This window comes from Convolutriloba macropyga, chromosome 2, assembly GCF_964194025.1.
Source record: "Convolutriloba macropyga chromosome 2, txConMacr16.3, whole genome shotgun sequence".
Lineage (NCBI taxonomy): Eukaryota > Metazoa > Xenacoelomorpha > Acoela > Convolutidae > Convolutriloba > Convolutriloba macropyga.
The window spans coordinates 8,494,208-8,507,904 of NC_134469.1; the positions used below are offsets into that span (position 1 = coordinate 8,494,208).

At 32.9% G+C, this 13,697-nt stretch overlaps 1 protein-coding gene across 1 annotated transcript; it reads right to left on the bottom strand.

Moving 5' to 3' along the window:
• Positions 1–1,762: 1,762 nt before the first annotated feature.
• Positions 1,763–7,787, bottom strand: LOC142355397 (uncharacterized). The gene is made up of 2 exons (XM_075407593.1): positions 7,499–7,787; positions 1,763–1,976 (listed from the first exon to the last, which is right to left on the bottom strand). Exons 1-2 carry the CDS (start codon positions 7,785–7,787, stop codon positions 1,768–1,770), a joined length of 498 nt encoding a protein of 165 aa, XP_075263708.1. The 3' UTR covers positions 1,763–1,767.
• Between the last annotated feature and the right edge of the window lie 5,910 nt (positions 7,788–13,697).

A 13,697-nucleotide genomic window follows, 5' to 3' on the forward strand; every position in this document is an offset into this window, starting at 1 on the left:
AATTCTTGGACCTATTAATACACTAACGTTTTCAAAGATTGCTTCTTAAACTTAATGATAGCCTTTGTTACCAGGTGTCGAGTTTTTTCTTCTAATAATTGTTTGTACAGCCAATTAGAAAGTGGAATTAAACTTAACAGACACAAATATCATATTGAAAGCGTGAAAAATCATATAGATGAGATCAATTCTACTTAGGGAAAAGTATTAATTCCTAAAACTGGACCTGGAAAAACCAAAGTTCATAACCGGGACAGAACGTCAAGTCTTGATCAGTACTGGTTTAGTGAAATTGCTATCATTGGGTCAGTACTGTATCAGAGCTCTGATCATGTCTTTTTGTGACTTGGCACGTCTTAAGTGAAGTCTTATGTATTGGCAAATCTTGAGTCAAGTCTTCGCTAAGACTAGACAAGTCTTCCGCAAGTCTCGGCCAAGACTTGACAAGTGTTGAGAAACTCTTAGCTAAGACTTAACAAGTATTGGCCAAGACTTGACAAGACTTGACAAGTTTTGAGTAAGTCTTGGACAAGACTTAGCAAGTATTGGCTCAAGTATTGAGCACAGTTTTTATTGTTGGTATGCTTTTGTTTGGAAATGAAATAAGAAGGCCAAGACTTACAGTGGCCTGCCTAAAAACTCTACAATATGAACAAAGAAGCACAAGAAAATACGAGCACTTCAACAAAATTGACTTTAGAGAATGAAAAAATTCTGAAATCACCAAATAATGGCCAATTTTTTCTGCCAATTGAAAAAGAAAATTTGGGGTGAATATATCAAACATTTGAAGTTCGCTCATGCTGAATTCAGAAATAGCTTGGTCTGATTAGCAAATTTTTCGTGAAAAATTTTTTTACCAATTTTTGCGGATTTTGAAATGCATTAATTAAAAATAAATTTTTGTTAAAAATCTACTTTGCCTAACTGCGCGTTAATCAAGAATTGCCAAGTCTTGGTCGAGACTTCACTCAGAATTGTCAAGTCTTGGCCACGTCTTGACTCAATGATTGCCAAGATTGAATCAAGTCTTGATAAGTCCTTAGCAATTCTTGACATGTCTTCTTAAGTCTTAAGACTTGAGATAATCCGTGATCAGTACTGATTTGTCAATCAAGACCTGTATTTCACTGAAGAAGTACTGATCAAGACTTGAAATGCGTTCGTGGAAGCCAACTAGAAAAATTTTGGAATCTTATAGAAACCGAACAATACAAGTCAACTAGAAAAAATTCCGATTATAGACCGAAATATGACCACAGCTTGAATAATCTCTACTCCGAGCCTGATGAAATATTTGAGATCTTGCTCATTTATTTGGGTCTTTGCATCAACTTACCCTCTTCACGAGCGTCGTCAGAAAACTGAGCAGTCATTTACGAACAACAGTCTCATTAAAAGAGAGAAAAAACATCAGGATGGGCTTTTAGGGTTAAATTGAGCAAAAGTAAACCAAAAACGTGCTGAATATGTTGAGTGTGGTGACTGCATATGAAATCATACATAAATTGAATCGAATCTGGATCTCACAAAAGTTCATTGAGATGACGAGTTTCACAGCAAAATAGTGTAAGAATTGGAGCAAAAAACTCAAATTTTCAGAGCTAAATGTCGCAATTATATTTTACATTTTTGGGTTTCGTTTTCTAACTGTACCGCTTTACCCAGAGATTTTTCAAATGGTTCCTCTGTGCCTCCTCTCCCTCCAAAAAAGTACAGAATATCTGATTTTACATTTAATTAGAAATAACTAGTTATGACAATTTATTAACTATGCAACATGATCATCCTGTCAATCCATTTAGCATGTGTGTGCACTCTGGCAAAGAAACTTCCGCCATTACAGTCGTCTTTCAGTTGGGAATCATTTGGATTGACTTCCGCATGTTTGTTAGACGAGGTGTCATTGCAGGTTGATGTCGTTTTGGATTGGAAGTATGAAGCCACACCGTAGAGACATTCAGCACTTCCTACCACTGAAATTAAATACGTACACATATCAACGCAATGCGAGTTAGAATTGTTTTTTCTAACCCGACTCCTGTTCACCCCAATGTTCTCAGAACTTATTATCGTTTAAGATGTGAACAATTTCTGACAAAGTCATCTTGCTACTAGTCGGGGATGGATGCTTCTTCTTATCAGATCTGATGAGACGTTTGTCAGATCTTACAAGCTAAAAATTCCTCTTACAAGATGTTACACGATTACAGTTCAGTCTTATCAGAAGTTAAGCGATACAAATTCCGTCTTATCAGACATTGCACGATGAAAAAACTTTGTTTTGTCAGATCTTACACGATAATAATTCCCTCTTATCAATTCTTACAGTTAAAAATTCTTTTTTCATTTTTCAGATACAACAATTTCATTTTATCAGATCTTACGCAATGAGAATTCTATGATTTGGATCTTAAAAGATAAAAAAGTTTCGGTGTATTCAGATCTTAACCAACAAAACTTTCTTTTTTATTAGATCTTAGACAATAAAAAATTGAGTCTTATCAGATTTTACGCGATAAAAAAATCGTCTGTCAAATATTACATCAGAATACTTCTTCTTGTCCGATCTTACACCACAATAATTTCCTCTTCAGTGATTGAAAAACCTATGATTCCCAAAACTTGTTAATGTATTTATACACTCGTAATTTTTTTCCAATATACCACTTGAAGCAGCTAAAACGTCTAATGCGTCATAATTATTAAAGCTTTTTCACAAAGCAGTATCTCCATATAAAGTAATCTGCAATAGAACAATCGCGAACAAATGCGCGAGACCTCTGAAAAAGTAATTATGAAGAAAGAAATGTGCTTTCCAGATATTCTGCAAAAAAATTGCTTACGCCGCAAACTATTAATTTTTTTATTGATTTACTTGTAAAAAAATGTCGGGAGACGTTCTTTGCTTCCTTCAAAATGAGGAAGCAGAAGAATTATTAGAAAGATCAAGAAGAAGTATTATCTTATCAGTATCATACCAGATCTTGCAAGATATAAATTCTGGCAATTGGATTTTTATCTGATAAGACGTCAAATCAGATCTTACACGATAATAATTCTTAGCAGGAAATTTTTTTTCGTGTAAGTTGCCGTTTCAGGTCTTGCTTGATAAAATTTCTTGTAAATTCAATTTTTGTAATGTAAGATGCTGACCAAAAATCTGCTCCTCAATGAAAGTTCAATAAAATCTGTCATTGTTAAAGTAATTGCATACAACTAAAGCGACAAAGTGAAAACGACAGTTAAAAACAAAAGTAAAAAATTCAAATAAATTCCTCAAAAAAGTATAGTCGAAGCCGTTTAAACCATAATCTATATCTTTAAGGAGTTTAGTATGTTTCTTTGCGTCCTATTTTGAACGTCAAAAATTTGATATGTGAACTGTCAATTATGTGATAATGTGACAAAACTAAAAAAAAAACCGTGAAAAAGGTACAATTACCTAAAAGAACAAATGTGAAATCTATTAGCATTAAAGCCAGAAAACAAAACTTATGGCTTAAAACCACAGTTAAGATTAGATGTTAAATCATTTGGAAGAAGAAACAATCTTTCTTTGCTGACACTAAGCTACAATTTGACCAAATTAATAAAAAATTAGACGCAAAAATTAATAAGCCATTTTTTGTTTACAAATCAGAAATTTATCAGAAACTTTTAAAAGTGAAAACGACTATCAGCTTCCAAATAAAAAAATAGATGAATTTATTTGGAGCTACTTAGCAAGGCAATTGGATCTATCACTACTGTGCTTTGACTTGAAATGTTCTGTTCATTAACTAATATTATGCAGATCGAATTTTTTTTTTAGAAAAGAAGGACTCATTGCATTCTGAAATCTTTTTGGATTGTAAAAGTCCGAGATTGGATCAAAACAAACCTTGCTAATGCTATTTGTCCATTAAGAACATTTAATTTAACGAATGCAATAGATATAGATAATTGGTTAGTTAAAAAATCAAAAATAAATGCTGCGTTTTTGATAATCAACGAGTAAAGTTCGCAAAAAACCGCAAAGTTTTAATTACAGAGCAATCTCAACGGATGCTAAAATGTTTTTAGCCCCCTTTTGAGTCTAAAAAGATTGTGTTAGTGGTGTTTGGATGTGTACTTCCGTTAAATTTAATCAAAGTTGACTAAAAACGCTAATTTCGTGCTATTTTGATGAGTTTTGTAATATTTAACCATAGTTTTAGACAAAAATACAAATATAAAAGTATTCTAAATTTTTTTATGTCTTTAAAAATACAATCAAAAACACTATTTTTCGAAAATTTTAACAAATTTTAGCAAAATTGATGAATTTTTAGACAAAAATTCCAGAAAAAGTGAAAAAACATTGGAATTCTCTCAACTGTAAAAAACGAAAACGAAAAAAATTTTTACTCCATATTCTACGCTAGACGAGTTTTCTAATGATACTAGCCTTAACTCTGTACGATGAATATATTGATTGGCCAAAATTGTCTGTACAAAAGAGGGTCGGAACAATAAGACGCCATATCAGATCTTACACGATAATAACTCTAAGCAGGCAATCTTTTTTCTTGTAAGTTTCCGTTCCAGGTCTCACTCGATAAAATATTTTGTAAGCTGAATTTTTGTTTTGTAAGATGCTGACTAAGAATTTAGGTATCTATTATTCGCGCGCATTTTGAGCATGCAATAAGCACTTTAATAAAGATTTAATTGAAGCTTTCAAAGCTTTAAAGTGCTTTAAATACATGCAACCACAAAAACTGATTTTTTTTCGAAATAACCCACGCACATCAAAGGCTTTGTATATCAATGTGGGACTGGTCGGTTTTAATAATTAGTAATAAATATTACTAATAAGTAGTAATAGGTAGTAATAAAGTACTATAATTAGTAATAAAGTAGTAATAAAGCGATACTAGTAGTAATAAGTTAGGCTTAATTAAATAAGTAATAATTAAGTTAAGTTTAATTGTGGATTACATGCGAAATCGAGTAACATTGCGTGCAAAAATCGATACATAAATAGAGAAGATGCGTGATACAAGCCGTGCGGAAAATAGGTTAAAAAGTTTGGAATTGTATTTCGCGGCTAGGATTAGAACACTTTTGCGAACACGGGTTGCTAATTTCCCTTCCATTTTGCCATTTCTGCTAGTGTAGCTATATTTCGCAAAATTGCTCCATTTTCAATGTATTAACATAGTAAAAACGAAACTAGGTACACGCATCGGGCATATCTGCCCGTGACGATTTGGGTATACCTCTGCGTCTCAATAGGCTAAAATATCTAATGCTTCATAATTATTAAAGCTTGTTCACAGGGCAGTATTTCCATATAAAGTAGTCTGCATAGAACAACTGCGAACAATTGTGCGAGACCTCTGAAAAAAGCTAATTGTGAAAAATTAATTGTGCTTTCCAGATATGCTGCAAAAAGTTTGCTTAAACCGCAAAATATTAAACTATTAATTTGTTAATGGGAGTGTTTATCAATTTTAATTGTAAGAACAGTTGTCGCGAGACGTTCTTTGCTTCTTTTATAATGACGAAATAGAAGAATTATTAGAAAGATCAAGAAGAAGTATTATCTTATCAGTATCATATCAGATCTCGCAAGACATAAACTCTGATAATTGGATTTTTATCTGATAAGACGTCAAATCAGATCTTACACGATAATAATTCTAAGCAGGCAAACTTTATACTTGTAAGTTTCCGTTCCAGGTCTTACTCGATAAAATTTTTTTAAGCTGAATTTTTGTATTGTAAGATGCTGACTAAGAATTTAGGTATCTATTGTTCGCGCGCATTTTGAGCATGCAATAAGCACTTTAATAAAGACTTAATTGAAGCTTTCAAAGCTTTAAAGTGCTTTAAATACATGCAACCACAAAAACTGATTTTTTTCTGAAATATACCTCGCACATCAAAGGCTTTGTATATCAATGTGGGACTGGTCGATTTTAATAATTAGTAATAAATATTACTAATAAGTTGTAATAGGTAGTAATGAAGTACTATAATTAGTAATAAAGTAGTAATAAAGTGGTAATAGTAGTAATAAGTTAGGCTTAATTAAATAGATAGTAATTAAGTTAAGTTTAATTGTGGATTACATGCGAAATCGGGCTACATTGCGTGCGAAAAATCGATACATGAATAGAGCAGATGCGTAATACAAGCCGTGCAGAAAATAGTTTATAAAGTTTGGAATTGTATTTCGCGGCTAGGAATAGAACACTTTTGCGAACACGGGTTGCTAATTTCCCTTCCATTTTGCCATTTCTGCTAATGTAGCTATATTTCGCAAAATTGCTCCATTTTCAATGTATTAACATAGTAAAAACGAAACTAGGTACACGAATCGGGCATATCTGCCCGTGACGATTTGGGTGTACCTCTGCGTAGCAATAGGCTAAAATATCAAATGCTTCATAATTATTAAAACTTGTTCACAAAGTAGTATTTCCATATAAAGTAGTCTGCATAGAACAACTGCGAACCTTTGCGCGAGACCTTTGAAAAAAAGCTAATTGTGAAAAACTAAATGTGATTTTCAGATATTCTGCAAAAAATTTGCTTAAACCGCAAAATATTAAACTATTAATTTGTTAATGGTAGTGTTTATTGACTTTAATTGTAAGAACAATTGTCGCGAGACGTTCTTTGCTTCTTTTAAAATGAAGAAATAGAAGAATTATTAGAAAGATCAAGAAGAAGTATTATCTTATCAGTATCATATCAGATCTTGCAAGACATAAATTCTGATAATTGGATTTTTATCTGATAAGACGTCAAATCAGATCTTACACGATAATAATTCTAAGCAGGCAAACTTTATTCTTGTAAGTTTCCGTTCCAGGTCTTACTCGATAAAATTTCTTGTAAGCTGAATTTTTGTAGTGTAAGATGCTGACTAGAATTTTTATCGTGTAAGATCTTACAAGATCGTACAGTATAGAAATTCCAAATCAGCATCTTATCAGATCTTAATAAAAAATCTTAACTATAAAAATTATACAATCACTGGAGAACCCACCCTGCCCGCTTTATCCCATGAGTACTATATACTAAGCTATACAATCTACGTGTTACCATTTAATAGCGGCCAAACGAAACCATTTTTAAATGTAGGCCTGCGAATCTGATATGCTCATTTCTATAATCTATCGCGCAAATTGATTTTACATATAGGTTTTGTGGAATCTGATGACGCACTGAGATTAAATGTTATTCTTTGAGAACTGCAGATTTCATTTTGATGTAAGTCGGAATCTCCAAGTGACGTCTGCAGAGTTACGCATGTAACCTTGCTTAAACATAAATCTATCATTTTATATCGAATAATCAGGCTCTCTAGCATCTCTGGCACCGCAGACAAAACCTGTACTTAAAATTTGCATGTGCGTGTTGATAAGAAGTGCAACACAACTTTTGTGAGTTATTATTTTTGTGAGTGTTTTTTTCACAATTGAGGCAAATTTTTGACAAAAATTGCACCAAAACTAGACCGTACCTGGACCTCCGAAGATTGAAAATTGGGAAGCTGAACACATGTTCAGAATGAATAGCGGACTGCCCTCGTCCTTGTGGCAAATATTACTGTTAGAGAGGAGACTTCGTGTGCAAATGACGTCATCAGGACAGGGGACTACTGGCTCACGAGGAGGCACATAGCGGACTGGAAAGGCCTGGTGGCATGACACTGAGGTATATTTTGTCTCAAGAAAGTGGGCTTCCTGCAACTTCAGAGGGAAAATCCGCACTATATACACGGCAATATTAGGGACGTTTTCAGCAATCATTGCTATAGGCGGTGCCTCTGTTTAAATATATTATAAACATCTATGTTAATTGTCATTTTGACATTGAACACTCTAATGAGAATGCTAAAGCTATTAATTTTATGGATTAACTCAATTGTCATAATTTTCTGTAGTATTCAGCACCATAATCAATTACAGTTGATTCCCAAGTTACCAGACTCTATATCTGACTTTTATATGGTTGCCAAGGAAGGTTTTTGGTGGTCAACCCGGGAAATATCGGCAGAGACCATGTCAAACATTAGAGGTCTCTGCATTACATAACTCGGTGTCAGGTCAAAATACCCAATGCCAATATACCCAATGTGACAAAAATACCCATTATTATCCTACAGTTAAAGTGATCAGAACGATTATTTATCTGATAAAATCTACATGAGATAATTTTGAATGTAGTAAAGTTTTATATGCACAAAATTTTGATTGTGAGACAAGTTAGTTTAGCTATACCTCCACGGCCCGTTGGGCTTGATATGACGCTATCACAACCAAACATTTCATTATATTGTCCGCTTAAATTTAATAGGACATGCTTGTAATGTCGACTGTAAATGTGTTATGATAGCTTCCGCTATTTTGGTACGTTGGGTATATTGACATGGGATAATAATATTTTCGTGTAACAACTATGAAATTTTGCATGCAAAATTAAACAATTCGCAGAAATAACTCGTGTCATTTTTACTTAATAACAGATAAATTAATTTCTTTTATTTTAATGCCCAGTAAAACTGTTCAACGCTTAGCCAAAGTTTAAAGTCATTTTTTGTTCCGACCCCCACTTTAGTGGGGAGGGAGGAACTATATACTCAACTGTTTTTTTAAAGTTAAAATAAGTTAAAATTTTTAAGGGCAGAGTGTTGTTGTTACCATTAGAGATAGAAGAGCGTTGCTGAATTGTTTGATAAAGTTTTCAAAATTCAAAGTTTTTCTCAACAAAAATGGCACAAAAAATGCTTTTTTTTTGGTCCACTTTGTTAAAAGTTGCCAGACTTAGTGACTTAAAAACATAACAAGACTCATTAATCTCAAAAAAGCGTTAGTTGCAATTAGGCGCCAAATGAAAGTCTTCTGGAATTAAAACTTAGCCGTTTTTTTGCAGATATAACTCGATAATTATACAAAATGCATTCATTTTTTTCAATAATTGAAGAATTCCACTCAAAAATTGCTCTAATTCGCAAATACTTTGATTACGTGGTCGGTTTGCTTGGTGCGCGGCAAAATCAGGGAGATGTCCGATAATATCATGGACTCTTGGAATCAGAGACTTTTTGTTTTTTTGTTTTGATACTGCCTTTTTTTGAAAATATTTTGCTTTTTTTAATGTTAATTGCTGACAATATTTTATATTCACGGCTCGTTAAAGACAGCTCCAATTTACGTATATCTGAGGCCGAATCTAGATAAAGTTTGTTTTCAGAGAACCAAAGGATTTTGTTGGCTTTGAGGGTTACGAGATTTAGTAAAATTTAACTGAATTCTTGTCTTTTGCCTTCAATTGTTATTCCTTTGTCAGTCTTATTTTTAAGTTTAACCACTCTAAGATCTGAATTTCTTCCTCAAGAGGTGCAAGTGAAACTTTTCAATTCCTTCGATTGTTACCTAATGTCTCGCACGTTATTGAATGTATTTGTTTTAAGGAAAATTCTGTGATTTTTTGAACTTTTCAATTTTTTATATTATTTTAGTCAACATTTTGCTTTTTCTCAGTTAGTACCAGTCGACCTTTCCTCCTTACAGAACGCAAAACATTTTTTTGGCTTATTGTTTTAACAGAAGGTTTTCTTGCTTTTGGTACTACAAGTTTTCATACAAAATTTTCTGATTTTTATGCTTAATTGCCCATTTTTGCTCTTGGTTTTGTTTCTTCTGTAATTTGTCATATTATTTAACAATTTAATGGGAAAAAAATTACAGAATTTGACACTGAACATAATTTTTGTTTTCATAAAATATGGTTTGAGGGGCTGCGACAGCGTTCTCTTGTAGAAATTGGTAGAGTTATTTTGCCCTTTTTTGTTGTTAATTTTTGCTGTCAATATGCCAAACATTGTGTAATTAATGGTCTCAGTGGCCAGCTATAGATAAACATGTGAACTTAAATAACTGATATTGGTAAATAACTAATGGTTGCTAATGGTTGTTTTGACTTTCGATTTAAATTTCTAAAAAAAGTGTAAGAGTATTCTTCAACTTTATAGAGTAATAGTATCCCTTTTTGTTCCCGTCTGCGCTTTTTTTCGTATTTTACAATGATGTATCATTTTCTTAAATTAGCCTCATTATTTTGAGCTCTTTTTAATGTTTTGTTGAATCAAATATTTTTTTTCTGTTGTTTAAACTTTTTAAATGATGTCGTCAGAGGCTTAGACAATTTGTTCAGAAGAAATTTGTGAAGTTTAGATAATTTTCAGTTTTTGTGGTTCTTTTTGTTGTCATTTTGTGATAGTCGTTTTACAAAAAGATGTCATAGTGATCAAAGGAGACGCAAATGAAGATGTTATATTCTCGCGGTTATTATCTATTAATGGCTTCAATAATTTATTGGCTTAAAAACTGTGGTTTCGTAAAGTTGTTTGTGAAACTCATTCGTTCAGTTTGTGTTTAATGTTATTTTATATTCTTATAATTTAGTCTCATTAATAACAGTCGCAAATAGTTTCCCGAGTAGTAGCAAGACAAACTGTCTACTCTTTTTGTCGAAAGCTTTTGCTGGCTATGAATTTTGAAAATATTTGTTTTTAATAAAAAAAAGATAGATATTTGAGATCTGCCAATTTTCGTTTCTGTTAAATTTTAGCTAAGCATCTCAATACACAATTCACATCATTTATCTTTTAAGATACAAATTGCTCTTCATAACGGTTTTATTTTCCTCAAATGCTCTTTCTTCATGGAACAACCAGTATGCTCTTTCTCAAATGCTCTTTTTTTATTTTCCTCAAATGCTATTTCTTCTTGAAATAAAACCAATTTTCGTTTTTTTTGCAAGTTTGCCCCCTTTTTGTAGGTTTTTGTTTTCTTTTCACAGTATCACAAAAATGGGAGTAATTTGACTTATAAATCTTGTCACCTGCAAAAAATGCAAACGAAGATCTTTTTGTTTTGAGTGATCAGCTCAGTATTTAATCGATTGGGGGGACATCGTTTTTCGTGCATAATTTTTCGTGCCAATTTTTCGTTTTGCCTGTATTTGTAATTCTTTTTGTAGCCGTATGACATATCCTGGATAATGAAAGGCCTCAGTCGCTCTCTATTGAGGTAGAAAGTACTCTCTCAAAGATTCAATTTGATGCGTAATGTTTCTAATCAGTTCGAATTTAATTCTTTTTTTAAAAAAGCAATGTTTTAACAATCTTTTGCCGCTTTTGCTCATTTCTAGTCGACTTTTTGCCAAGTCGCATGGAGGAGAAGTCCCATATTTTGTTCGAAAAAGTACCGGTTAATCTTCTTAATATAAAATTTATCTGATGCCATTTTGGTTTGGTTATTAGTGGTTTTCAAAAAATGGACAAAGTTTTTTTGTCGTAATTAAAGTTTGTAATTAGTTTTTTTTTGCCATCTCTTCTGGTAGTCATATTATGGTAGCCAAGGGTCTCTTAGGTCCCCTAGAGTAGTTTGTTTTATTCTTTTAGTAGTTTGTTGAACGATATGTTGATATGTTAATTTTTCTTTCTCTTCCTCATTTGGTAGATAATTAAGTGAAAATGGAAGATGAGCGGGGTCGGAACTTAATGTGTGAACGCACATTACCGAGCCTCCTTGTTGAATAGCTGTTTTTAATCGAGAAAAACATAATCCTCAACTTTATTATGTAATTTTAAGGTCCTTAGTGTGAGGTACTTCATACCCCAACATGGGGTTTCACGTTTACTGATAGTATATGACCAGCATAAAAATATGAATATTTATCCATTTAAGATTATGCATATTTATCAATTCAGTGCTGATTCACAAACTGACGTACTCTTTAAAATTTTTGCTCAGGTAATGATCAGCCCACAGGGAACGCTAGCTGCGCCCAAAATAACGGAACTAGTATTCACACTAGAATTCTTTTGTCTGCGTACTCCCATTGTCATTGGCCTAAATTTATTCATTTTGTCAGATTTTAGTCGTAACCGAATTAGGAAAAAAACTTTCAATCACACAATGAGAAGCTTGAAAAGGGATCTGTACGGTCTGATAGCAGTCTCTTTGGGTGACCGGACAATAGATCGAAAGGACAACAGATAGAAAACAGAAAAATTGGGACAATAGATCGAAAATTAATCTTTATTCTTATTTGTTGAAATTAAGCATTATTTGCGAGCTGCAATATAATTACCACATTATGGCCATGCCTCGCGAGCCATGGCCATGTCTTAGCGGCCCGTGGGAATTGATATGAATCTATCACAACCGAACAAAATATCACAATAGAACATGCTATATGCTTTATAATAAATGAGCGCTCTAATCTCATTGGCCAATACGCAATTTGAATAATTTAATTTTCGATCTTTTGTCCCAATTTTCGCTTTCGATCGGTTGTCTTTTGATCTATTGTCCTAGCACCGTCTCTTTGAAGCTCTCGAATATTACACTTATTAGTATCGAATATTATCTTCATTATTAAGACCGAGTAAAGTTAATGTACAGACAGACGTAATTGATTACATGACAATTTACCCAATGCCGATATACTCAACTGTCAAATATTCGATGTAATTACACAATAGTAGACAAGTCCGAGGTCTTAGAAATTATTCTACTAACAGTAGAAGGACCAAACAACTCTTACGTTTGTAAAATGACTTAAAATTTAAATGTGTAACCATAATTTTTAAGATTATACAATTTGAATTTACAAATCATAGATTAACAAAACGTGGATAGTCTGATCAGAGGTTACAAGTGGACTGTATGTTTCAATGAGATACCATTCCCGTATCCGCTTACTTCGATTAGAACCAAGGGTTAAAGCCATTTGAAAAAACCCTTCCAAAGTTAGTTTAATCAGGAGCTATAATTACCTTTTTAGAAATGAAAGTACACGGAAAATTGCCACAATCTGATTCAAATATAGAAAATAAAAATAGACACTATTAACTTTGAGTCTCGAACGTGATAATTGGTTCGGTTATGGTTGTTTCTTACCAAATTTTCTGAAGCTGTTTAGAATATATTTTGCCCAATTTCAGATCTTGCGCTGACAACTTTGAACAACGAAAGCAAGCAAAAACACATCTCTCCAAATTCTCGGTACATTTTTTTCCACAATTTTTTCTCTTTACAGTTCCATCTTTTCTGTTTTATCATAGATGAAATGCCTGGGAAATGAATACGGCTGATTTGATCATATTTTAACTCGATCATATTTTAACTTGATCATATTTTAACTCTCGTAAAAGACTAATTCAAATTTAATTCTTTTCCCTCGTAATTTTTGGGTCTCATTTGTCTGTGACCCCAGATCTACAATCCAAGAATGTTTTACGCGCCTAATGCTCATCCCGAGTCTTAAACTGTCTGCGGTATGAAAGGTTGCTAAACTTCCATTTGGGTTTAATCGAATTATAATCTGCATATTTTTTGATACTCTTTAGAAAAATATGATCTTTTCTATGGACCAATCACGGTTGCAGCTAAAGCGCTGTGTCGCTGTGCTAGACCTTCCCTCCCCGTGAACAAATTTGCTGTATACGAAATCATGCTGTTTTCCTTGCGAAATATGACCCATTGAGAAAACAAAACTAAAACTTTTTTTGCATTGATAATGTTTGCTATAGCCTAATATGAGCTGGGACTGATTAATAAAATTTGTGAAAATATTTCAAAGGCGCAATCAAATCATTTCTATAGGGCTATAATCTATTAGAGGAGTGGGAGGCGGAAGTTTGGTAA

Excerpts from the sequence above, each read along its gene's own strand:
- LOC142355397 (XM_075407593.1), bottom strand. The coding sequence starts at position 7,787 with ATGATTGCTGAAAACGTCCCTAATATTGCCGTGTATATAGTGCGGATT. Across the intron at positions 1,977-7,498 it reads TTCAATCTTCGGAGGTCCAG|TGGTAGGAAGTGCTGAATGT; the intron begins GTACGGTCTAGT and ends ATTTAATTTCAG.